Source organism: Salvelinus fontinalis, unplaced genomic scaffold (assembly GCF_029448725.1).
Source record: "Salvelinus fontinalis isolate EN_2023a unplaced genomic scaffold, ASM2944872v1 scaffold_0359, whole genome shotgun sequence".
NCBI lineage: Eukaryota > Metazoa > Chordata > Actinopteri > Salmoniformes > Salmonidae > Salvelinus > Salvelinus fontinalis.
The window spans coordinates 90,191-114,911 of record NW_026600568.1 but is presented as its reverse complement, the minus strand read 5'-3'; the positions used below and the strand labels follow the sequence as shown (position 1 = coordinate 114,911).

General features: G+C 45.4%; 1 protein-coding gene across 1 annotated transcript; it reads right to left on the bottom strand.

Annotated features, from left to right (window-relative positions):
- Positions 1–15,159: 15,159 nt before the first annotated feature.
- Positions 15,160–17,197, bottom strand: LOC129845752 (zinc finger protein 664-like). Its single transcript, XM_055913652.1, has 2 exons — positions 16,492–17,197; positions 15,160–16,024 (listed from the first exon to the last, which is right to left on the bottom strand). Exons 1-2 carry the CDS (start codon positions 16,967–16,969, stop codon positions 15,327–15,329), a joined length of 1,176 nt encoding a protein of 391 aa, XP_055769627.1. The 5' UTR covers positions 16,970–17,197; the 3' UTR covers positions 15,160–15,326.
- Positions 17,198–24,721: the final 7,524 nt, after the last annotated feature.

Below are 24,721 nucleotides of genomic sequence, written 5' to 3'. Positions count from 1 at the left end.
AGGTCTACAATTTTATCACTGATGTCCTTACACAGCTCTCTGGTCCTGGCCATTGTGGAGAGGTTGGAGTCTGTTTGATTGAGTGTGTGGACAGGTGTTTTTTTGTAAAGGTAACGAGTTCAAACAGGTGCAGTTAATACAGGTAATGAGTGGAGAACAGGAGGGCTTCTTAAAGAAAAACTAACAGGTCTGTGAGAGCCGGAATTCTTACTGGTTGGTAGGTGATCAAATACTTATGTCATGCAATAAAATGCAAATTAATTACTTAATCATACAACGTGATTTTCTGGATTTTTGTTTTAGATTCCTTCACTCACGGTTGAAGTGTACCTATGATAAAAATTACAGACCTCTACATGCTTTGTAAGTAGGAAAACCTGCAATATCGGCAGTGTATCAAATACTTGTTCTCCCCACTGTATATATTTAAAAAAAATGTTGCTGACACCCCTCCCCAGAGGTGTCTCATTATTGGGATTCATTGCTGATTCCTACCTGTAGCTCACTATGAGGTGTCTAGTGATAAAGGTTAAGGCAGGGCTTTCGACTCTGTCAATCACCACATTCTTATCGGCAGACTCAACAACCTTGGTTTCTCAAATGACTGCCTCGCTTGCTTCACCAACTACTTCTCAGATAGAGTTCAGTGTGTCAAATCGGGGGGCCTGTTGTCCGGACCTCTGGCAGTCTCTATGGGGGTGCCACAGGGTTCAATTCTCTGGCCGACTCTTTTCTCTGTATATATCAATGATGTCGCGCTTGCTGCTGGTGATTCTCTGATCCACCTCTACGCAGACGACACCATTCTGTATACATCTGGCCCTTCTTTGGAAACTGTGTTAACAAACCTCCAAATGAGCTTCAATGCCATACAACTCTCCTTCCGTGGCCTCCAACTGCTCTTAAACGCTAGTAAAACTAAATGCATGCTCTTCAACCGATCGCTGCCAGCATCCGCCCGACTAGCATCACTACTCTGGACGGTTCTGACTTAGAATATGTGGACAACTACAAATACCTAGGTGTCTGGTTAGACTGTAAACTCTCCTTCCAGACTCACATTAAACATCTCCAATCCCAAATTAAATCTAGAATATGCTTCCTATTTCACAACAAAAACTCCTACACTCACGCTGCCAAACATACCCTTGTAAAACTGACTATCCTACCGATCCTTGACTTCGGTGATGTCATTTACAAAATAGCCTCCAACACTCTACTCAGCGAACTGGATGCAGTCCATCACAGTGTCATCCATTTTGTCACCAAAGCCCCATATACCACCCACCGCTGCGACCTGTATGCTCTCGTTGGCTGGTCCTCGCTACATATTCATCGCTAAACCCACTGGCTCCAGGTCATCTATAAGTCTTTGCTAGGTAAAGCTCCGCCTTAACTCAGCTCACTGGTCACCATAGCAACACCCACCCATAGCATGGCCTGTTTATTGCCTTACCTCCTTACTCCATCACACTGTATATAGATTTTTATATTGTGTTATTGACTGTACTTTTGTTTATCCCATGTGTAACTCTGTGTTGTTTTTTTGTCGCACTGCTTTGCTTTATCTTGGTCAGGTGGCAGTTGTGAATGAGAACTTGTTCTCAACTGGACACCTGGTTAATGTACCTGTGAGTTTAAATTTTTATCATTTTTGCATTTTTGACAAAATTAGACTCCTTTAAATTGCCAGTTTTTCGCTCAGGTAGGGTATCAGCCTGAGCTATTTAAAAACACGTTTTCAACATTTCAAGATAGTAGTTAGTTTAGTTTGATGTAAATAAAGATAGCTGAGAAGTGGGACTCTGTCATTGTTTCTGACAAGATCTCTCATTGATCTCGGGTTCAGCCACCAGGGGGCACCAAACCTCTTTGAAAAGTTCATGTGAATAGTTACCACTTCTCAGGAGATGATAGACTTAGCCTTTCAAATGTTTTGTAATGATGGGATGGCTATTGAACAGAACTTTAAAACCTGGTTTTCTTGTATGTACCAGTTCATGAAATCACACATTTGACCTTTATGCTCACTGAGTCTGTACATAGTCAAAGCTTTCCTTAAGTTTGGGTCAGTCACAGTGGTCAGGTATTCTGCCCTTTCTCCGCCTCTCTCCCTTTTCACTCCCCTCTCTCCCTTTCCACTCCCTCTCTCCGCCTCTCTCCCTTTTCACTCCCTCTCTCCGCCTCTCTCCCTTTTCACTCCCTCTCTCCGCCTCTCTCCCTTTTCACTCCCCTCTCTCCGCCTCTCTCCCTTTTCACTCCCCTCTCTCCGCCTCTCTCCCTTTTCACTCCCTCTCTCCGCCTCTCTCCCTTTTCACTCCCTCTCTACGCCTCTCTCCCTTTTCACTCCCTCTCTCCGCCTCTCTCCCTTTTCACTCCCCTCTCTCCCTTTTCACTCCCCTCTCTCCGCCTCTCTCCCTTTTCACTCCCCTCTCTCCGCCTCTCTCCCTATTTCCGCCTCTCTCCCTTTTCACTCCCTCTCTCCGCCTCTCTCCCTTGTCACTCCCTCTCTCCGCCTCTCTCCCTTTTCACTCCCTCTCTCCGCCTCTCTCCCTTTTCACTCCCCTCTCTCCGCCTCTCTCCCTTTTCACTTCCTCTCTACGCCTCTATCCCTTTTCACTCCCTCTCTCCGCCTCTCTCCCCTTTCACTCCCTCTCTCCGCCTCTCTTCCTTTTCACTCCCTCTCTACGCCTCTATCCCTTTTCACTCCCCTCTCTCCGCCTCTCTCCCTTTTCACTCCCCACTCTCCGCCTCTCTCCCTTTTCACTCCCCTCTCTCCGCCTCTCTCTCTTTTCACTCCCCTCTCACCCGCCTCTCTCCCTTTTCACTCCCTCTCTCCGCCTCTCTACCTTTTCACTCCCTCTCCCTCTCTAAGAACTTCCCATTTGAATCAATAAGGATTGCAGTTGTGGGTGACTATCTGGGTGGAGCAGACTGGGAGGCTGGTATTCTGACCTGGGCTGGAGCAGACTGGGAGGCTGGTATTCTGACCTGGGCTGGAGCACACTGTGTTGGAGCAGACTGAGAGACTGGTATTCTGACCTGGGCTGGAGCACACTATGCTGGAGCAGACTGGGAGGCTGGTATTCTGACCTGGGCTGGAGCACACTGTGTTGGAGCAGACTGAGAGGCTGGTTGGCTGACCTGGGCTGGAGCAGACTGAGAGGCTGGTATTCTGACCTGGGCTGGAGCAGACTGAGAGGCTGGTAAGTTGACCTGGGCTGGAGCAGACTGAGAGGCTGGTATTCTGACCTGTGCTGGAGCAGACTGGGAGGCTGGTATTCTGACCTCGGCTGGAGCAGACTGGGAGGCTGGTATTCTGACCTGGGCTGGAGCAGACTGGGAGGCTGGTATTCTGACCTGGGCTGGAGCACACTGTGTTGGAGCAGACTGAGAGGCTGGTTGGCTGACCTGGGCTGGAGCAGACTGAGAGGCTGGTATTCTGACCTGGGCTGGAGCAGACTGAGGCTGGTATTCTGACCTGGGCTGGAGCACACTGTGCTGGAGCAGACTGAGAGGCTGGTATTCTGACCTGGGCTGGAGCAGACTGAGAGGCTGGTATTCTGACCTGGGCTATAGCACACTGTGCTGGAGCAGACTGGGAGACTGGTATTCTGACCTGTGCTGGAGCAGACTGGGAGACTGGTATTCTGACCTGGGCTGGAGCGCACTGTGTTGGAGCAGACTGAGAGGCTGGTATTCTGACCTGGGCTGGAGCAGACTGAGAGGCTGGTATTCTGACCTGGGCTGGAGCACACTGTGCTGGAGCAGACTGGGAGGCTGGTATTCTGACCTCTGCTGGAGCAGACTGGGAGACTGGTATTCTGACCTGGGCTGGAGCACACTGTGTTGGAGCAGATGGGAGGCTGGTATTCTGACCTGTGCTGGAGCAGACTGGGAGGCTGGTATTCTGACCTGGGCTATAGCACACTGTGCTGGAGCAGACTGGGAGACTGGTATTCTGACCTGTGCTGGAGCAGACTGGGAGACTGGTATTCTGACCTGGGCTGGAGCGCACTGTGTTGGAGCAGACTGAGAGGCTGGTATTCTGACCTGGGCTGGAGCAGACTGAGAGGCTGGTATTCTGACCTGGGCTGGAGCACACTGTGCTGGAGCAGACTGGGAGGCTGGTATTCTGACCTCTGCTGGAGCAGACTGGGAGACTGGTATTCTGACCTGGGCTGGAGCACACTGTGTTGGAGCAGATGGGAGGCTGGTATTCTGACCTGTGCTGGAGCAGACTGGGAGGCTGGTATTCTGACCTGTGCTGGAGCAGACTAGGAGGCTGGTATTCCGACCTGGGCTGGAGCAGACTGGGAGACTGGTATTCTGACCTGTGCTGGAGCAGACTGGGAGGCTGGTATTCTGACCTGGGCTGGAGCAGACTGGGAGACTGGTATTCTGACCTGTGCTGGAGCAGACTGGGAGACTGGTATTCTGAACTGCGCTGGAGCAGACTGGGAGACTGGTATTCTGACCTGGGCTGGAGCACACTGTGTTGGAGCAGACTGGGAGGCTGGTATTCTGACCTGTGCTGGAGCAGACTGGGAGGCTGGTATTCTGACCTGGGCTGGAGCACACTGTGCTGGATCAGACTGGGAGGCTGGTATTCTGACCTGTGCTGGAGCAGACTGGGAGACTGGTATTCTGACCTGGGCTGGAGCAGACTGGGAGACTGGTATTCTGACCTGGGCTGGAGCAGACTGGGAGGCTGGTATTCTGACCTGGGCTGGAGCACACTGTGCTGGAGCAGACTGGGAGGCTGGTATTCTGACCTGTGCTGGAGCAGACTGGGAGAATGGTATTCTGACCTGTGCTAGAGCAGACTGGGAGGCTGGTATTCTGACCTGGGCTGGAGCAGACTGGGAGACTGGTATTCTGACCTGGGCTGGAGCAGACTGGTAGGCTGGTGCAGTGTCATCAGGCTGTGTGGTGGAGGCCATCCTGTTCTCGGGTTCTGCTTGTGTTATGCCAACCACCAGGTCATTATAACCACCAGGTCATTATAACCACTAGGTCATTATTACCACCAGGTCATTATTACCACCAGGTCATTATTACCACCAGGTCATTATTACCACCAGGTCATTAGAACCACCAGGTCAGGGAGAAGAGCCTCACTCTGACCTCTGTCGAGTTGAAGTATCTGCTCTCCAGTTGAAATTTCAGCTCTGGTGCAGATGTGCCCATCTGCTCTCCAGGTGTAGACCCAGGGGGCCCGTTTAGAACCTTTTTAGGACATTTCGAGATGACAGATGTTTGTGTTTGGTCTATTAATGTACCCGTGAGTTGAAATTTTTATAATTTTTGCATTTTTGACAAAATTGGACTCCTTTAAAGTGCCAGTTTTTCGCTCAGGTAGGGTATCAGCCTGAGCTATTCAAAAACACGTTTTCAACATTTCAAGATAGCAGTTAGTTTAGTTTGATGTAAATAAGGATAGCTGAGAAGTGGGACTGTGTCATTGTTTCTGACAAGATCTCTCATTGATCTCGGGTTCAGCCACCAGGGGGCACCAAACCTCTTTGAAAAGTTCATGTGAATAGTTACCACTTCTCAGGAGATGATAGACTTAGCCTTTCAAATGTTTTGTAATGATGGGATGGCTATTGAACAGAACTTTAAAACCTGGTTTTCTTGTATGTGCCAGTTCATGAAATCACACATTTGACCTTTATGCTCACTGAGTCTGTACATAGTCAAAGCTTTCCTTAAGTTTGGGTCAGTCACAGTGGTCAGGTATTCTGCCCTTTCTCCGCCTCTCTCCCTTTTCACTCCCCTCTCTCCCTTTTCACTCCCTCTCTTCGCCTCTCTCCCTTTTCACACCCTCTCTCCGCCTCTCTCCCTTTTCACTCCCTCTCTCCCTTTTCACTCCCTCTCTCCGCCTCTCTCCCTTTTCACTCCCCCTCTCCGCCTCTCTCCCTTTTCACTCCCCCTCTCCGCCTCTCTCCCTTTTCACTCCCTCCCTCTCTGCCTCTCTCCCTTTTCACTCCCTCTATCTCCCTTTTCACTCCCTCTCTCTCCCTTTTTACTCTCTCTCCCTTTTCACTCCCTCTCTCCGCCTCTCTCCCTTTTCACTCCCCTCTCTCCGCCTCTCTCCCTTTTCACTCCCCTCTCTCTGCCTCTCTGCCTTTTCACTCCCCTCTCTCCGCCTCTCTCCCTTTTCACTCCCCTCTCTCCGCCTCTCTCCCTTTTCACTCCCTCTCTCCGCCTCTCTACCTTTTCACTTCCTCTCCCTCTCTAAGAACATCCCATTTGAATCAATAAGGATTGCAGTTGTGGGTGACTATCTGGGTGGAGCAGACTGGGAGACTGGTATTCTGACCTGGGCTGGAGCAGACTGGGAGGCTGGTATTCGGACCTGGGCTGGAGCAGACTAGGAGGCTGGTATTCTGACCTGGGCTGGAGAAGACTGGGAGACTGGTATTCTGACCTGGGCTGGAGCAGACTGGGAGACTGGTATTCTGACCTGTGCTGGAGCACACTGTGCTGGAGCAGACTGGGAGGCTGGTATTCTGACCTGGGCTGGAGCAGACTGGGAGGCTGGTATTCTGACCTGGGCTGGAGCAGACTGGGAGGCTGGTATTCTGACCTGTGCTGGAGCACACTGTGCTGGAGCAGACTGGGAGGCTGGTATTCTGACCTGTGCTGGAGCAGACCGGGAGACTGGTATTCTGACCTGGGCTGGATCAGACTGGGAGACTGGTAAATCACACATTTGACCTTTATGCTCACTGAGTCTGTACATAGTCAAAGCTTTCCTTAAGTTTGGGTCATTCACAGTGGTCAGGTATTCTGCCACTGTGTACTCTCTGTTTAGGGCCAAATAGCATTCTAGTTTTCTCTGTTTTTGTTAATTCTTTCCAATGTGTCAAGTAATTATCTTTTTGTTTTCTCATGATTTGGTTGGGTCTAATTGTGCTGTTGTCCAGGGGCTCTGTGGGGTGTGTTTATGTTTGTGAACAGAGCACAATGACCAGCTTGCTTAGGGGACTCTTCTCCACGTTCATCTCTCTGTAGGTGATGGCTTTGTTAATGGCCCATACCCTCCCCATCACCAATCAGCCCTGCCATTGTTTGTATTCATACTGTTTTGTAAAGAATGGCTTCTTGTCTGTTAGGTTGTATTCCACTGGGAAAGTGATTACAGTTTTCCTCAGTCGCTTTGGTGCATTTCTTAGATCAAAAGTGCAATTCTTGATACGACTTGTACAAATTCCAAATCATCTAGTCATTTGTGCACATCATTAAAGCAATTTCTTTTTCCTTTGAACAAATTGCAATTGATAATGTACAAGTGTCAGCTTTTTTCCACGTTATCAATTGCTCACGTCATGTTGATCAAAATATAGTATATGGTTCTCTGTTGAATAGTCTGACCCCTCAAAACATCTAGGCATTAGTTCCTTGCATAAGCCATTACATGCAAAATTGTTTAACTATTTGTCATAAACTGTCAAGCATAGTTTTACACATTTCTATAAGACCTTTTGTACAAAAACGTGAACTGATGAATCGTGCAGGTGAAATTGACCCTCACTCATGAAGGAATGAAGTTTTGATTTACATAGCCTGCAATTGTGACAATCACTGCATTCAAACCTGTGTAGATCAGTCAATTTTTAATATACAGACTTAAAACTCAGGATTCTGTAACAGCATACTCCATTCAAGATATGTGTTTACTGTGACAACCAGAAGTGCCTTAAGATGGTGTCATAGATGCTGTTTTGAAGGGGTAAAAGGTCAGAACTTTTCAAAACTTCATATATGTGATTAGACAACCCTCGTGAACTGTAAATCAGTCATTTCTCCCAACAGATGTCAAAGAAAAGCTCTCACACACACACACAGCAGGGATGGAGTGAAAAAGTGCGGTGCTTAAAGACACACAAAGCCTGCAATGGCATTATTATTATCTCCAGGCCGTGCCGAGTTCAACGAGATGCCCCGCTTGACCGTAGCTCACTCGGTCTGAGCGCAGCCACAGTGACAACAAGACGGACCCAGAGCTGTCTGTCTGTCTGTCTGTCTGTCTCTGTCTGTCTCTGTCTGTCTCTGTCTGTCTCTCTCTGTCTGTCTCTGTCTGTCTGTCTGTCTCTGTGTCTGTCGGTCTCTGTGTCTGTCGGTCTCTGTCTGTCTGTCTGTCTGTCTGTCTGTCTGTCTGTCTGTCTCTGTCTGTGTCTGTCGGTCTCTGTCTGTGTCTCTGTCTGTCTGTCTGTCTGTCTGTCTGTCTGTCTGTATCTCTCTCACATTCTCTCTCTCTCTCTTTCTCTACGATTAGAATGTAAAGTCTCTCCCTATCTCTCTCTCTCTTTTGGATAACTTTAGGAAATAGATTCTCTCTCTCAATTCAATTCAATTCAAGGGGCTTTATTCAATTCAAGGGGCTTCTCTCTCTCTCTCTCTCTCTCTCTCTCTCTCTCTCTCAATTCAATTCAATTCAATTCAAGGGGCTTTATTGGCATGGGAAACATGTGTTTACATTACCTAAGTGAGTGAGGTAGATAATATACAACAGTGAAATAAACAATAAAAATGAACAGTAAACATTACACATGCAGAAGTTTCAAAACAATAAAGACATTACAAATGTCATATTATATATATATATATACAGTGTTGTAACAATGTGCAAATGGTTAAAGTACAAAAGGGAATGAGATCCCTGAATGGTAAAAAAACATCTCCAAATAGAATATGTTTGTATCACAAATTATCTTACAGATATTTTGACCATATCTGACAGGCTCCCAAAGGCAATCAAAGGATCTAGCTCACTTAATGCCCCATACCCTCCCCATCACCAATCAGCCCTGCCATTGTTTGTATTCATACTGTTTTGTAATGAATGGCTTCTTGTCTGTTAGGTTGTATTCCACTGGGAAAGTGATTACAGTTTTCCTCAGTCGCTTTGGTGCATTTCTTAGATCAAAAGTGCAATTCTTGATACGACTTGTACAAATTCCAAATCATCTAGTCACTTGTGCACATCATTAAAGCAATTTCTTATTCCTTTGAACAAATTGCAATTGATAATGTACAAGTGTCAGCTTTTTTCCACATTATCAATTGCTCACGTCATGTTGATCAAAATATAGTAGATGGTTCTCTGTTGAATAGTCTTACCCCTCAAAACATCTAGGCATTAGTTCCTTGCATAAGCCATTACATGCAAAATTGTTTAACTATTTGTCATAAACTGTCAACCTCTCTCCGCCTCTCTCCCTTTTCACTCCCCTCTCTCCCTTTTCACTCCCTCTCTCCGCCTCTCTCCCTTTTCACTCCCTCTCTCCGCCTCTCTCCCTTTTCACTCCCTCTCTCCGCCTCTCTCTCTTTTCACTCCCCTCTCACCGCCTCTCTCCTTTTTCAGTCCCTCTCTCCGCCTCTCTCCCTTTTCACTTCCTCTCTCCGCCTCTCTCCATTTTCACTCACTCTCTCCGCCTCTCTCTCTTTTCACTCCCTCTCTCCGCCTCTCTCCCTTTTCACTCCCTCTCTCCGCCTCTCTCCCTTTTCACTCCCTCTCTCCGCCTCTCTCCCTTTTCACTCCCTCTCTCCGCCTCTCTCCCTTTTCACTCCCTCTCTCCGCCTCTCTCCCTTTTCACTCCCTCTCTCCGCCTCTCTCCCTTTTCACTCCCTCTCTCCGCCTCTCTCCGCCTCTCTCCCTTTTCACTCCCTCTCTCCGCCTCTCTCCCTTTTCACTCCCCCTCTCCGCCTCTCTACCTTTTCACTCCCTCTCTCTCCCTTTTCACTCCGCCTCTCTCCCTTTTCACTCCGCCTCTCTCCCTTTTCACTCCCTCTCTCCGCCTCTCTACCTTTTCACTCCCTCTCCCTCCCTAAGAACTTCCCATTTGAATCAATAAGGATTGCAGTTGTGGGTGACTATCTGGGTGGAGCAGACTGGGAGGCTGGTATTCTGACCTCGGCTGGAGCAGACTGGGAGACTGGTATTCTGACATGGGCTGGAGCACACTGTGCTGGAGCAGACTGAGAGGCTGGTAAGTTGACCTGTGCTGGAGCAGACTGAGAGGCTGGTATTCTGACCTGGGCTGGAGCAGACTGAGAGGCTGGTATTCTGACCTGTGCTGGAGCACACTGTGCTGGAGCAGACTGGGAGGCTGGTATTCTGACCTGGGCTGGAGCAGACTGGTAGGCTGGAGCAGAATGGGAGACTGGTATTCTGACCTGGGCTGGAGCAGACTGGGAGGCTGGTATTCTGACCCGGGCTGGAGCAGACTGTGCTGGAGCAGACTGGGAGACTGGTATTCTGACCTGTGCTGGAGCAGACTGGGAGACTGGTATTCTGACCTGGGCTGGAGCAGACTGGGAGACTGGTATTCTGACCTGGGCTGGAGCACACTGTGTTGGAGCAGACTGGGAGACTGGTATTCTGACCTGGGCTGGAGCAGACTGGGAGGCTGGTATTCTGACCTGGGCTGGAGCACACTGTGTTGGAGCAGACTGGGAGACTGGTATACTGACCTGGGCTGGAGCAGACTGAGAGGCTGGTATTCTGACCTGTGCTGGAGCAGACTGGGAGGCTGGTATTCTGACTTGGGCTGGAGCAGACTGGGAGGCTGGTATTCTGACCTGGGCTGGAGCAGACTGGGAGACTGGTATTCTGACCTGGGCTGGAGCACACTGTGTTGGAGCAGACTGGGAGGCTGGTATTCTGACCTGTGCTGGAGCAGACTGGGAGGCTGGTATTCTGACCTGTGCTGGAGCAGACTGGGAGACTGGTATTCTGACCTGGGCTGGAGCAGACTGGGAGACTGGTATTCTGACCTGGGCTGGAGCACACTGTGCTGGAGCAGACTGGGAGACTGGTATTCTGACCTGGGCTGGAGCAGACTGAGAGGCTGGTATTCTGACCTGGGCTGGAGCAGACTGGTAGGCTGGTGCAGTGTCATCAGGCTGTGTGGTGGAGGCCATCCTGTTCTCGGGTTCTGCTTGCGTTATGCCAACCACCAGGTCATTATAACCACCAGGTCATTATTACCACCAGGTCATTATTACCACCAGGTCATTATAACCACCAGGTCATTATAACCACCAGGTCATTATAACCACCAGGTCATTATTACCACCAGGTCATTAGAACCACCAGGTCATTAGAACCACCAGGTCATTAGAACCACCAGGTCAGGGAGAAAAGACTCACCTTGTCGCTCAGGTAGGGTATCAGCCTGAGCTATTTAAAAACACTTTTTCAACATTTCAAGATAGCAGTTAGTTTAGTTTGATGTGAATAAAGATAGCTGAGAAGTGGGACTCTGTCATTGTTTCTGACAAGATCTCTCATTGATCTCGGGTTCAGCCACCAGGGGGCACCAAACCTCTTTGAAAAGTTCATGTGAATAGTTACCACTTCTCAGGAGATGATAGACTTAGCCTTTCAAATGTTTTGTAATGATGGGATGGCTATTGAACAGAACTTTAAAACCTGGTTTTCTTGTATGTACCAGTTCATGAAATCACACATTTGACATTTATGCTCACTGAGTCTGTACATAGTCAAAGCTTTCCTTAAGTTTGGGTCAGTCACAGTGGTCAGGTATTCTGCCCTTTCTCCGCCTCTCTCCCTTTTCACTCCCCTCTCTCCCTTTTCACTCCCTCTCTCCGCCTCTCTCCCTTTTCACTCCCTCTCTCCGCCTCTCTCCCTTTTCACTCCCTCTCTCCGTCTCTCTCCCTTTTCACTCCCTCTCTCCGCCTCTCTCCCTTTTCACTCCCTCTCTCCCTTTTCACTCCCTCTCTCCGCCTCTCTCCCTTTTCACTCCCCCTCTCCGCCTCTCTCCCTTTTCACTCCCTCTCTCCCTTTTCACTCCCTCCCTCTCCGCCTCTCTCCCTTTTCACTCCCTCTCTCTCCCTTTTCACTCCCTCTCTCTCCCTTTTCACTCTCTCTCCATTTTCACTCCCTCTCTCCGCCTCTCTCCCTTTTCACTCCCCTCTCTCCGCCTCTCTCCCTTTTCACTCCCCTCTCTCCGCCTCTCTACCTTTTCACTCCCTCTCCATCTCTAAGAACTTCCCATTTGAATCAATAAGGATTGCAGTTGTGGGTGACTATCTGGGTGGAGCAGACTGGGAGGCTGGTATTCTGACCTGGGCTGGAGCAGACTGAGAGGCTGGTATTCTGACCTGGGCTGGAGCAGACTGGGAGACTGGTATTTTGACCTGGGCTGGAGCAGACTGGGAGACTGGTATTCTGACCTGGGCTGGAGCACACTGTGCTGGAGCAGACTGGGAGACTGGTATTCTGACCTGGGCTGGAGCACACTGTGCTGGAGCAGACTGGGAGACTGGTATTCTGACCTGTGCTGGAGCAGACTGGGAGACTGGTATTCTGACCTGGGCTGGAGCAGACTGGTAGGCTGGTGCAGTGTCATCAGGCTGTGATGGTGGAGGCCATCCTGTTCTCGGGTTCTGCTTGTGTTATGCCAACCACCAGGTCATTATAACCACCAGGTCATTATAACCATCAGGTCAAGCACAGCACCAACTGACTAACGAGGTGACACCAATCAGTGCACCCTACGTGCTAACGAGCTATACGTGCTAACGAGCTATACGTGCTAAAGTCCAACCTCAAAACATAAATGGAAAAACCAAAGCCTGTAACACCTTCCCCCTTTAGACAACAAATATATCCTATATTTTTGTTGGACATGTTTGCTCACCACCAACAGAAAACAACTTCCATTTCACATTATAATCAACTACAATGCTTCTACAATATAAACATGGTGTCTACTGGCTGTCAACAATTAAAAACAAGAAAAAACACATTTCTAAATTATAATATACAATAGTATTATTTTTTAAATCCTTTTTCTTTCAAAAGAATCCTAAACTAGCTTCTAGAACTCTCGTTCCCTTGGAAAACAAAAACTTGTCTCCAATACGGAAAAACGTGCAGTCAAAATAAATTGTGATCCATGGCAACGCACTGGCTAAACGCAAAACTTGCTGACTGCCCACCCTTAAGACATTCAGCAACAAACTCCTGCAATATCCGTAGTAACTTTCCACCTTACTTCTCTCTCTCTTTTCAGGGTTCACTCAATAGGCATGTTGTTGGATCGGGCCCAGTCCCCAATATCATGCATTTGGGTTAGCACATCTGAGAATTAACCCTGATATTCTAAAAGAAGGGCAACATTGTCAATATAATTGTACCCAAAAATGGTCAGCTGGTTGCATAAATAATTATGATTACTAAATGTTACATAAATTGTAAATATGAAAATCAAAACCAAATGTACACCCCTTTGTTAATATGTATTGGCAATACTTCACTTAATGGTGAGGCATGGAAAAATAAAACTTATCTTTTGTCAGGCTGGATGTTTGAAATATGAGGTGATTTGAGTCATGCTTCTTCAGTAGTGGAATAAAGACAATTAGCATTTGAATGTTGTCAAGAAATACTGGAGTGATGTCAGATTGTTAATAAAATTGATTATAGACCAAATTATTATACTGCTTTCATGTGTGTATATACACAAACATATGCAACAAGTATCATATTACATGTATTTTTTTAAACAAGCAGCTTTTTCAACTTGTAGAAAACACCTAGCTACCCTTTGAAGTGCTGCATTTTGATTAAAGTGGGTCACCTACGCAGTAAGTGTAACACAGCTCTTTTTTTGTTAGTCACTTTTTGTTAAATAATACTCTTTCAATTCAGAGCCTAGATTTCCCCTGAGGCTAATATCCATATTATGCTGCAATCAATTGAACAGGTCAAACGATAAGGTAGTACATCATTAAAATACTCCTACTACAATGTTAAAACATTCTATATTGTGACATCATTAAAAACTTCTTCTGGCTGCAAGGGAAAGTGTTGAGTAGCCAGTGAAATCGTGCCCATTTCAAACGGCCTCCTACTCAATTCTTGCTCGTACAATATGGATATTATTATTAATATTGGATAGAAAACACTCTCTAGTTTCTAAAAACGTTTGAATTATTTCTCTGAGTGAAACAGAAATCCTTCTGCAGCACTTTTCCTGACCAGGAAGTGAAATGTCAGAAATCTATGCTCTGTTCAACCTCATGCCTATACATGGGCGTGTGACGTAGGAGTCTACAAACACTTCCTACGCCTTCCCCTGGTTGTCAAGATGCAGTGAGAGAAGACATTTCGTGTCTACCTTGGTCTGAGGTGGAATAAAAGATCTTTGTTTGACGTGACCGTCCATATCCTGTTTCTGGAGCGCGCGAAAGAGGACACGGATATGGCTTATGTTTAGCTGTGGTTATGAAAGACGAACATCTCCGTCTTAGATTTGATACATGTCCCCATATCATCGTAACGTATGTTTTTTCAATATAGTTTAATCAGATTATTGAAACTTTTTTGGGAGTTTTGCCGTGTTCCGTTTTCTAACTTTGTTGACTTTGGAGTAATCCGTGTCACTTGGCAAGTGCCAATGCTAAGTGAAGAGGGAAATTTGCCATTCTGAATCCAAACAACGACTCATCTGGACAGAGGACACCTTGTTCAACATTCTGATGAAAGATCAGCAAAAGTAAGAGCCAATTTATGATGTTATTTCATATATCTGTCGTGCATGTTGACTGGTCGTGGGCGCCCAAGTTTTTCTTGCTATTGCTGCTATGCTAATATCACGCTACATTTTGTTTGCGCTGTAAAACATTTAATAAATCGGAAATTGTCTAGAATCACAAGATGCCTGTCTTTCAATTGCTGTACACTATGTATTTTTCAGAAATGTTTTATGATGAGTATTTAGGTATTTGACGTTGGTGTCTGTAAATATTATGGCTGCTTTCGGTGCAATTTCTGATTGTAGCTGAAATGTAAACTATGAATTATACCTGAAATATGCAAAAAAAATTGAAAAAAAACATATGCTATACAATAAATATGTTATCAGATTGTCATCTGATGAGGTTGTTTCTTGGTTAGTGGCTATTTTTATCTTTATTTGGCCGAATTTGTGATAGCTACTGATGGAGTAAAAAACTGATGGAGTTAGAAAAGTTGTGTCTTTTGCTAACGTGGTTAGCTAATAGATTTACATATTGTGTCTTCCCTGTAAAACATTTTAAAAATCGGACATGTTGGCTTGATTCACAAGATGTGCACCTTTCAGCTGGTGTCTTGGACTTGTTAATGTGTGAAAGTTAAATATTAAAAAAAAATATATTTTGAATTTCGCGCCCTGCACTTTGAGCTGGATGTTCTCATAAGTGTACCGGTGTCGGGCTGCACCCCTAACAGGTTAAAATACTCCTTCTACAATGTTAAAACATACTACATTGTGACATTATTTCATTGATATCATGAAATAACTTCTTCATGTATGTATTTTCTGATGTTTGATCAGACACCTTTTATCAGAGTATCTCTTCCCACATTGATCACAGCTATGAGGTTTCTCTCCTGTGTGTGTTCTCTGGTGTGAAGTCAGCTGGCTAGATGAAGGAAACCTCTTCTCACAATGAATACAACTATAAGGTTTCTCTCCTGTGTGTGTTCTCTGGTGTCGAATCAGATGGCTTGATGTAGTAAAACTCATCCCACATTGATCACAGCTATAAGATTTCTCTCCTGTGTGTGTTCTCTGGTGTGAAGTCAGCTGGCTAGATGTAGGAAAACTCTTCCCACATTGATCACAGATATAAGGCTTCTCTCCTGTGTGTATTCTCTGGTGTACAGTCAGATAGCAAGATGTAGTAAAACTCTTCTCACATTGATCACAGCTATAAGGTTTCTCTCCTGTGTGTGTTCTCTGGTGTCGAATCAGATGGCTTGATGTAGTAAAACTCATCCCACATTGATCACAGCTATAAGGCTTCTCTCCTGTGTGTGTTCTCTGGTGTATTTTAAATTCTGATGAAGATGTGCAACCTTTCCCACAGTCAGAGCAGCAATGAGATTTCTTCCCTGTGGTTCTCTGCTGGTGTTTCAACGTGGAGAGACTCTTCTCTGCCTCGTCAGCATCATGAGGTTGTTGAGGCTCCCCAGAGGATCCACGATAGTCACGTCTCTCTCCTGTGTGAACAACAAGTCAGACAGATGGTTTAAGGCCCACAACAGCAGAAATCCACTGTAAAAGGTGATGTGTAGCCATGATGTTGTACAAACAATGACTTCTGTAATGAATGTTCATTATTTGACATTTGTCTTAAGATTGTCAAGTGAACAACAATAGTCATATAACGTGTAAGGTAACTTATTTGAAAAGTCATTACTGCATTACATTGCATTGCTCAACATTTGTCATAATTATTTAAAGCAGTTCATTTGTATCCGCGCTCTCGTTGGACTTCGGCTGCATATTTCCCCCCATTTTCTTAAAATCTGAAAACGTTGAAGCCACGCCCATTTCCTATAGAATTGCATTATGGGCCCTAAAGTATTGCAAAAAGTCACAATAAGGATGTAGCAATTGCAAATAAAACCAAACATCAGTTCAACAACTGCAGAGTTTGTGCCTTTGTTTTTAAGACAGTACTTACTAGTGTTAATCAGGGCCCGTTCATCGTTAGAACCATTGGATGCCTTAAGATGCGTTTGGGAAACCGAGCCCAGATATCCAGTTTCCTCATCTTCATCCTCCCCTTCCTCCAATGTGACAGTCATCTCCCCCTCCTCCTCTTTCACTCCAAAAACAGAATCTTCCTCTTTCTCCTCCTCTTTCACTGTAACATCCTCCCCCTCTTTCACTCTGAACGCATCTTCCTCTTCTTTCACTGAAACGTCTTTCTCTTCTTTTTTCACTGTAACATCCTCCTCCTCTTTCACTCTGAACGCATCTTCCTCTTCTTTCACTGAAACGTCTTTCTCTTCTTTTTTCACTGTAACAGCCTCACCGTCTACCTGTTTTTGTATTTTGACATCCTCTTCCTCCTCTTTCACGACAATGTTTAGCCACATAACCTCTTTCTTCGTCCAGCAGATCTCCTCTTCTTTAGGAGAGTAGCTTAGTGACCGCATGGTCGGGGATGTTAGCTAGCTAGGCTAATGCTAACTTAACCAGCCCGCTAACTGACTAATAACTACAACACCGTAAATATGAAATGAAAACGGATAACTAACTAGACGACAGACGAGGGTTTAAAACACAGTGGCTAATATACACTAAAGCGTCTAAAGAGCTTTATTGGTTCAGCTATTTTGGCTAGCAAGCTACCGAGGTGGCTGGCTGTCTGTTGCTGCTGTTGATAAAAGCGTTCCGTCCACTAGATTATACGTCACGGTAGCAGCATTGCCTTAAAGTCGCAGACCGCCATTAGCTGACTGGAGTGGGTAATGCAGTTAAGAAAAACGTATAATTTATTTTCAGACAAAAAGTTAAAGGATAGGAGTCAGGGACGTCACTAGAACTAAAATGTTAATTACCCCCCCCCCCCCCTAAATAAATCAATATCAGTCAATATATTTTTTCTGTGATTTCTTTTTTTTGTCAACCGTTTCATCGCATCTTAAACTTCTTACCTTACTAGGGCCGGGGGAGGCTGCTGCTTCACTAGTGACTGTTAGACTTTCTTCAGCAAAGATCCCTGAAATAAATACTTTGAGAGAGGGGTACCACTACACAGAACTTAACTGGATCAAAGATGGTGGACAGAAATACTAGGAGAGAGGGGTACGCCTACACAGAACTGAATCAAAGATGGCGGACAGAAATACCAGAAGAGAGGGGTACCCCTGCACAGAACTGAACTGCATCAAAGATGGCGGACAGAAATACTAGGATGGAAGCAAATGTAAGGGATTATAAAGTCATAACGAATCATGCAAAAAACATGTACAGTTGACAGGAATGTTAGTTCATGTAGAGACAAACGATTATGCATTTTTTTTAATCATAGTTCATTTACGAAAATCGTGATTTAGCCAGCTAGCTGACTAGCTAACATTAGCCAGCTAGCTGACCCAGCTAACATTAGCCAGCTAGCTGACTAGCTAACATTAGCCAGCTAGCTGACTAGCTAACATTAACCAGCTAGCTGACTAGCTAACATTAGCCAGCTAGCTGACTAGCTAACATTAGCCAGCTAGCTGACTAGCTAACATTAGCCAGCTAGCTGACTAGCTAACATTAGCCAGCTAGCTGACTAGCTAACATTAGCCAGCTAGCTGACTAGCTAACATTAGTCAGCTAGCTGGCTAGCTTTATGGGTGTTGTGCCATGAGTATGAAATTGTAATTCTGGTTGTTTTAGGGACTCCTGAAACAACCAGCAAACCAGACTGTCGTTTTGGGAAACAGTGGATGTATAGAATCTAGCTAGCTGAAGATTTTACTGCAAAATGAATGTACAATTTTGTAAGCTTGCCTTGCTGATATTTGCCATGCAGATAGATGAAATAACGTAGCTAGCTATGTTCTTGCTTATTGTGCAGTGGATGATAAAAATCCCTGTATGCCCATGGATGTGTAGCTAGCTATCTAGCCGATCTGTGTATGGACCCAAACGTTTGGTATACATATTAGTTCAGAACCTAGCTATTGTTGATAATTCGTTTTACTTGAGACAGGAGACCAAGTGGAGACATAGGACGAGGTGGATAATTTTATAATAAGGCAGGTTTATTCAAGTGTAAAAATATTATGCAAAGCGTGCAGCACGGCTCTTTCTATCTGATCCGTATGGGGTCGTCAGGAAAAGAGGGAGTTTCCACAGTTGTACAGTTTTATATATAGACAACAAGCAAAGTAGGTTGATCTGCGAGTCTGGCCTTCCGATTGGTCGGTCTGGGTCTTGGGTAGTCCTGTACAGGCCTGGTGTCCACGTTCCATTGGTTCCTGAGGTAGTTCTTTGTCTGGAGCTCCAACCCTGAGTTGTGTGTGTCTGAGTGATTGTCATGGGGGAGGGGAGTTGTGGGTGTCGTGCATTTGTCCAATGAGTCCAGCATATGTCCAATATAAAAGGGAGTGTGTATATTGTGTCAACCATAGCTAATGTTGAGAAGTTGTTAAAACAAGTTACCAATATCTAATACAATTCCTTACAAATCCCCCTCTTCACGTCTCACAAGAGACGTGACATAAAGTATATAAAAAGACAAAACTAAAGGATAAAATTTGTCAGAAGACAAATTTTTGATTCCCTCTCTTCACGTCTCACAAGAGACGTGACATAAAAGTATATAAAAAGACAAAGCTAAGGGATAAATTTGTCAGAAGACAAATTTTTGATTCCCTCTCTTCACGTCTCACAAGAGACGTGACATAAAAGTATATAAAAAGACAAAGCTAAAGGATAAAATTTGTCAGAAGACAAATTTTTTTAATTCCCTCTCTTCACGTCTCACAAGAGACGTGACATAAAAGTATCTTAGTCCTCAAATAGATAGACAGGTCCAGCTTCCCCATCCTCAAGCAATGGGAACATTTGGGCCCTTTCCTGATTAGGGTCTATGGCTGCAGTTATAACACGGCTAGCAAGCGTGCGCGCACATGGAATGCAACAGCATCCACAAAGTACAAGAATGGCCGCAAAAACAGAAATTGATACTAGGATGGAGGAAACCAGCGTCTTATATTTACCAAAAGCATCCATCCATGAGTCCCACATAGTAGTGTCCACTCCAGAATGCTGTTTCATCTTACCATTAAGGGTACGAAGTCCCTCCAATGCTACAGTCAGACTCCCATCCGTAGCTGTGTTATTGGGAATGAAAGTACAACACTGTTCACCAAACATTTGCACAGACCCCCCCCCGTTCAGCCAATAACATATCAACCGCGATTCTATTTTGAAATGCCATCAGGGACGTAGCTGCCAATTGTCCATGGACCGCCTCGAAGCCTTGTTGAGTCCAATTGCCCAGTTTCTGGACATTAAAATGAATGTAGTTAATTCTGTCCACATTTTTATTAACTGTACACCACCAACAAAATGATGATTCAAACCCAGCTGTCACTTGGTCCGCCAGTTTATATTCATCTGGCACCCCCTAGGGACACCAATAGCATCAATGTAAGTTGAGTCGTAAATGAGCAAGGACCAAAAAGGAGACCACTCCAATAACTACCCCTGGAGTGGCCAACCACACATTAGTAAACCAAAAAACGAGAATATGTTAAACCCTCCGGTCCATCCCTCTATACAACCTGTACCAGGTGGGCTCGTCGCCACCCGGGAACTTCAAACCTTCACAACAGGGAGGACAAACATCACTTTTTATTCATTCAACAACATCATCTACAGCAAACCAAGGGTCCTCCTCTGTCAGCCCACTCTCCTGCGGAAGCTCGTTTTCGTATCAGCCTCTCCAACTGGAGCATCAACCAGAGGCCCCTTACACATCTGTAACAAACTTCTTCAAACAAGGTATGATACAGGCAACACAGAAATGAAAAACCACAACTAGTGTCAGAAATCCAGTAATCGTCCTTGCAGTGTACTTACCAAAACAACCACCCAGCCAGGGGAACAGTCCACTCTCCTCCACACCTGCAAGACCCTTCATCTCCACTGATAACCTTGCCAACCCACTCAGAGCTTTTGAAATGCTCCCATCCGGACTAGTATTGTTAGGAACAAACATGCAACACTGTTACACCTCCCTTGTTGGCCAGACTTATGTCCAGTGTTAGTCTATTGTGTCTACTGGTTTGTGAGGCAGCATCCAATTGTTCAGCCATCCCTGTAAGTCCTGTGTGGGTGTGTTTATAATTGATCCAGACCTTTTGTTTTAACATCAACAATAGCTGGGCCAATGATGGGCATCAGATGCCACAGGCCATCATTCCTGGTTAATGTCTGGAATTCGTGGGGGACCCCTATTGGGACCCCCAACAGGTTGGTGTGCATGTTATCTGTACCCTCGGACCAAGGAGCGTCACGTTTCTGCCGTCTCCTGGGTTGGTCCCAAGCCTCTGTGTCCTGTGTAGCTTCCCAGAAGTTGATTAGCTATCATAATAGGCAACGGTGGTATCAGACTGGCCAAAACACATGAGCAACGACAATTTCCTTTCAAAAAATGGGGTCAACCGCCTGGCAGGTCCACACATCCACCATACATCAGCAACACCTCTAGTTAATAGTGGTATTAGTGATGCAGGTAGTAGCAGGGAGCCTTCCATAGTCTATACCTCTACCTGTACCAGTGTTACAGCTGTTATGTCCCCCATATGCCTTAACTCCCCACGGTCCTTCTGGGGAGGGACTTCTGGGAACACAAGACTCAGAGTTTTGCACAGGGTTAAATTTGGATGCACATCCAACCTTCCCCATTACTTAGGACAAATGGGTGAGCAGCCAGAATAGGTCTGGCATGTCCACATACGACACAGTCCTTTCTATTAAGTGTTTTGTAGGCCAAACACATATTCTCCCTTTCCTCATAAACAGTTTCAGTCCCCAAATGTTCACTATCTGAGATGTCTTTTATATTTATTATCTGTACCAGATTGGAGAGCTTAGGTGATGGCGTGGGACTTGGTCTTGAAGTGGTGGAGTAGGCCGGCTGAACCCTGGTCCGTTGGAACTGGTGGTGGTTCTGGCAGCACTGCGATGGTAACCTCCCCATCATATCCTTATCAGACAGCTCAGGACTACAGGCAGTCCTGTAAAACCCCACCCTCTCCCAGAGAACACATCATCAGCCAGAGATCAAGCAACACTTTCACTTCTATGAACGAACACAGTGAGGAAAGGTCAGGGGCAGGGAATTCTTCATTAAGGAGTTGATCCCCGAGCTCTATTAGCAACAGTTCTTCTCCTTAACTCTGTGATCATTCGGCAGTGTCAGTGTGTCTCACCCTCCAAGTGCGATATGCCCCCAGGTCGAGTGATTCACCTTCTCCCTTAATTCACCTGCAATGTATAAACTCTTAGACATACAGGTTTGGTTAGCAAACAGTTCCTCATTTGTTCTTTCTGATTATATATTTAACTTCTATGCCTAATTATTTATTTATTTTTTTTAGCTATAAATGTTTAATTTTAAATAAGTTTATTATCCAATAGGCCCCATCCTTTCCTAGTCCACAATGTACCCTCCTTCGTTTGATACCTGGCTCTGGCCAGGTATCAACCTTACCTACTCTAAATAATAACTTAGTACATCATATTCTAGGAACGTCCCTTTTATTCCCCGCATATCCAATTCTCCCTTTGGCGTACATTCATATCTATTCTTTTCTAATTCTCTGTCAAGTGACTTATCTACTTTGAAATGTATCTGTGCTGCTTAAATATGTTAACCCCTTTCTCTCCTATCTTATTTCACAGCCTACCTTGCTCATTTCCTGGTCCACCCTCCCCACTCTGCTCTCAAACCTTCAAGGTCTGAACAGTGCGGGGTAGACCCATCTGTCTGCCTTTTTGTAATAATAGTCAATAACAACTGTGTGTTCCTTTACAATATTAACTAAGTGTCTCACTGTTTTGACTTTATCTGCATGGATTTAAAAATAACCACAGGTCTTATAGTGTCAACCTTTAAAGTCCTAACATAACCTTAATTAACCTATCTCTATCTTCTAATGGCCAATACAAATGCTTACCTTATGGTCAAGAGTTATAAACTCTATTATAATCAATTTACCTCAAAAGTAGTATCCCAAATGACACAATCTCATTATTCTCACCACATTTCCCCGCGAGTGATCAAGTCGCCGGAAAATGCAATGGAAACAGAAAACAGGTCAAAATGTTACACCTACATTCGTGTTCCATATCTAAACATACCAAAAGAACCCTTTATCTTCTCAAAGTCCCTTGCCTAAATAAAACTCAGAAAGTAAAACTCCTATTCCCATATGAGTGTATTCTTTTAAGATATCTTATCTCTGGGTACACGGAAACCCTTAACCTTAATGTTTACTCCAAAAAACAAAATTATGTCACCAGCATTCAACCAGTCGGCTGGGAGACCATTTGGGTGCTGCAATACTGCCATCTTCTGTCCATTCTCTGCATAGCTCTCCACCCACTCTTATTCAACCTTCTCAATTTGAGCCATATTAGTTTCTTATTTTAACTATTGTTTTCTAAATTTTTGATTTTTTTAATTTTTTAATCTATTATTACCTAGTTAGACTAGAGTGTCCGTGACATACATCCATGGGGATCCGGTTATAGTTATTCTATTAACCATGTGAAAGTGCCCAGGGACACCCCAAATGTCAAATAAGGGGCCAGATATCCCTAGCCTTGCCCAGGGAGGGAGAAATATCCCTCTAACTGGGCGAGGTTCCTTTATCAGGGGAGGCGGAGTTTGATACCGCATCACCTGAGTCAGGAATGTCTTCATTTGGAATCGAATTTAAGCTGTTTAAATCAGCTCTGACTTCTGTCCGTGTTCTAGAAGGGATTGGGGCTGGAGTGCAATGTGTGAGGTGGTGCCAAGGTGCGCCTGATTTACCTTTGACCTGGACTGAGTGTGAAGTAACCTCCCTCACTTCGTACTGTCCAGTCCACCTGGGTTCTAGCCACTTTCTCTTGTGGACATTAACCCCACCCAGTCACCAATTTTTACCTTCCGTGTGCCAGATCTCCCTTCTGCTTCCCCGTTGGACCTTGTGAATCTGTGTGGAGAGAGCTGCAGAAAGTTCCGTCAATTATCAAACATTACAATTTGTTGTACATCAAGGGCGGGCATATGACCTCCCTTCCTTGGTGAACCCAGCATGACTCCTCCAGCCATTGTCTCATGAGGAGAGAGATGGGTGCCTGCACCTGGAGAGGCTATCATGGCCAGCAACGCCAGGGGCAGGACTTTAACCCAAATCAACTTCAAACCTGCACATACATTTGATTGGCACGTTCCACGAGACTTATGAGATTGTGGCCTGTACACTAACCCCATCATTAAACCACATCCATTAATCAGTTGACATTTACACATCCGACCCTATTGGTACATGGAGCGTTTGTCATTAAACAACACACATGAGTTCGGTTTGCAGCCACTTAATGACCTATTTTGCATCCTCCCCTGCTGTTGGTATTGCCTCAACCCATTTAGAGAACCTGTCTACCATAACTAACAGGTACCTTTTTTCATTTGTCACATTGTCTTTCCCCATATCTGTGTGTGTTGGTGAGTGGTTCGTTCCCCAGGTCAGGTCTCCGTTTCAGTTCCTGTGCAGCTCTTTCTGCACAGGAGTGGGGTAGACCTTCAGCATTGAGTGCGTCTGCCGTGTTTTTGTCAGTGTTGACAAATGTGATGTGTGATTGTGTGCATTTATTCTGGATTTTCGTTTTCCTTTCAGCGCTGAACGTGAATTCTTTGCTCATCAGATATGCTGCAACCCCATGGTGGGTGTGGATTTCCAATGGATGGCACATTATCATGTGGGCTGTTTTCCCAATAGCTTTTGCCACTGCAGCCACATACCTGGAGCATGTGGTTTGTCCTGCTTCAATGTGGTCCAGTTTGGAGGAGTGATACCTCAACACTCTTCTCTCCCCCTCTAGGTTCTGGAAAAGGATGGATGATGTAAATCCTTCTTTTTCAGAAACATCCAGATGGAACTTGTTTTTTTTTAGTCAGGTGCTGTTAGGGCTACTGCCACTTAGAGATCTGTTTTCAAGAGTGCAAAAGCCTTTGATGCTTCAGTAGTTCAGGTCAATGATGAGTGTAGGTTAGTGGTGAGCAGCTTCAGGGCCATGGGGCATATTCGTCAGCCATGCCCTGAAAAAGGAGAGGTGATTGCTGATTCGGGTCTGGATTGGGGTGATTGTATGCGGGTTGAAGGGCCGCACGTGGTTGATACATCATTGGCCTG

Coding starts and splice junctions, on each gene's coding strand:
- LOC129845752 (XM_055913652.1), bottom strand. CDS start 16,969: ATGCGGTCACTAAGCTACTCTCCTAAAGAAGAGGAGATCTGCTGGACG. Junction 16,025..16,491: donor ACGGGCCCTGATTAACACTA/GTAAGTACTGTC, acceptor TTGTTCACACAG/GAGAGAGACGTGACTATCGT.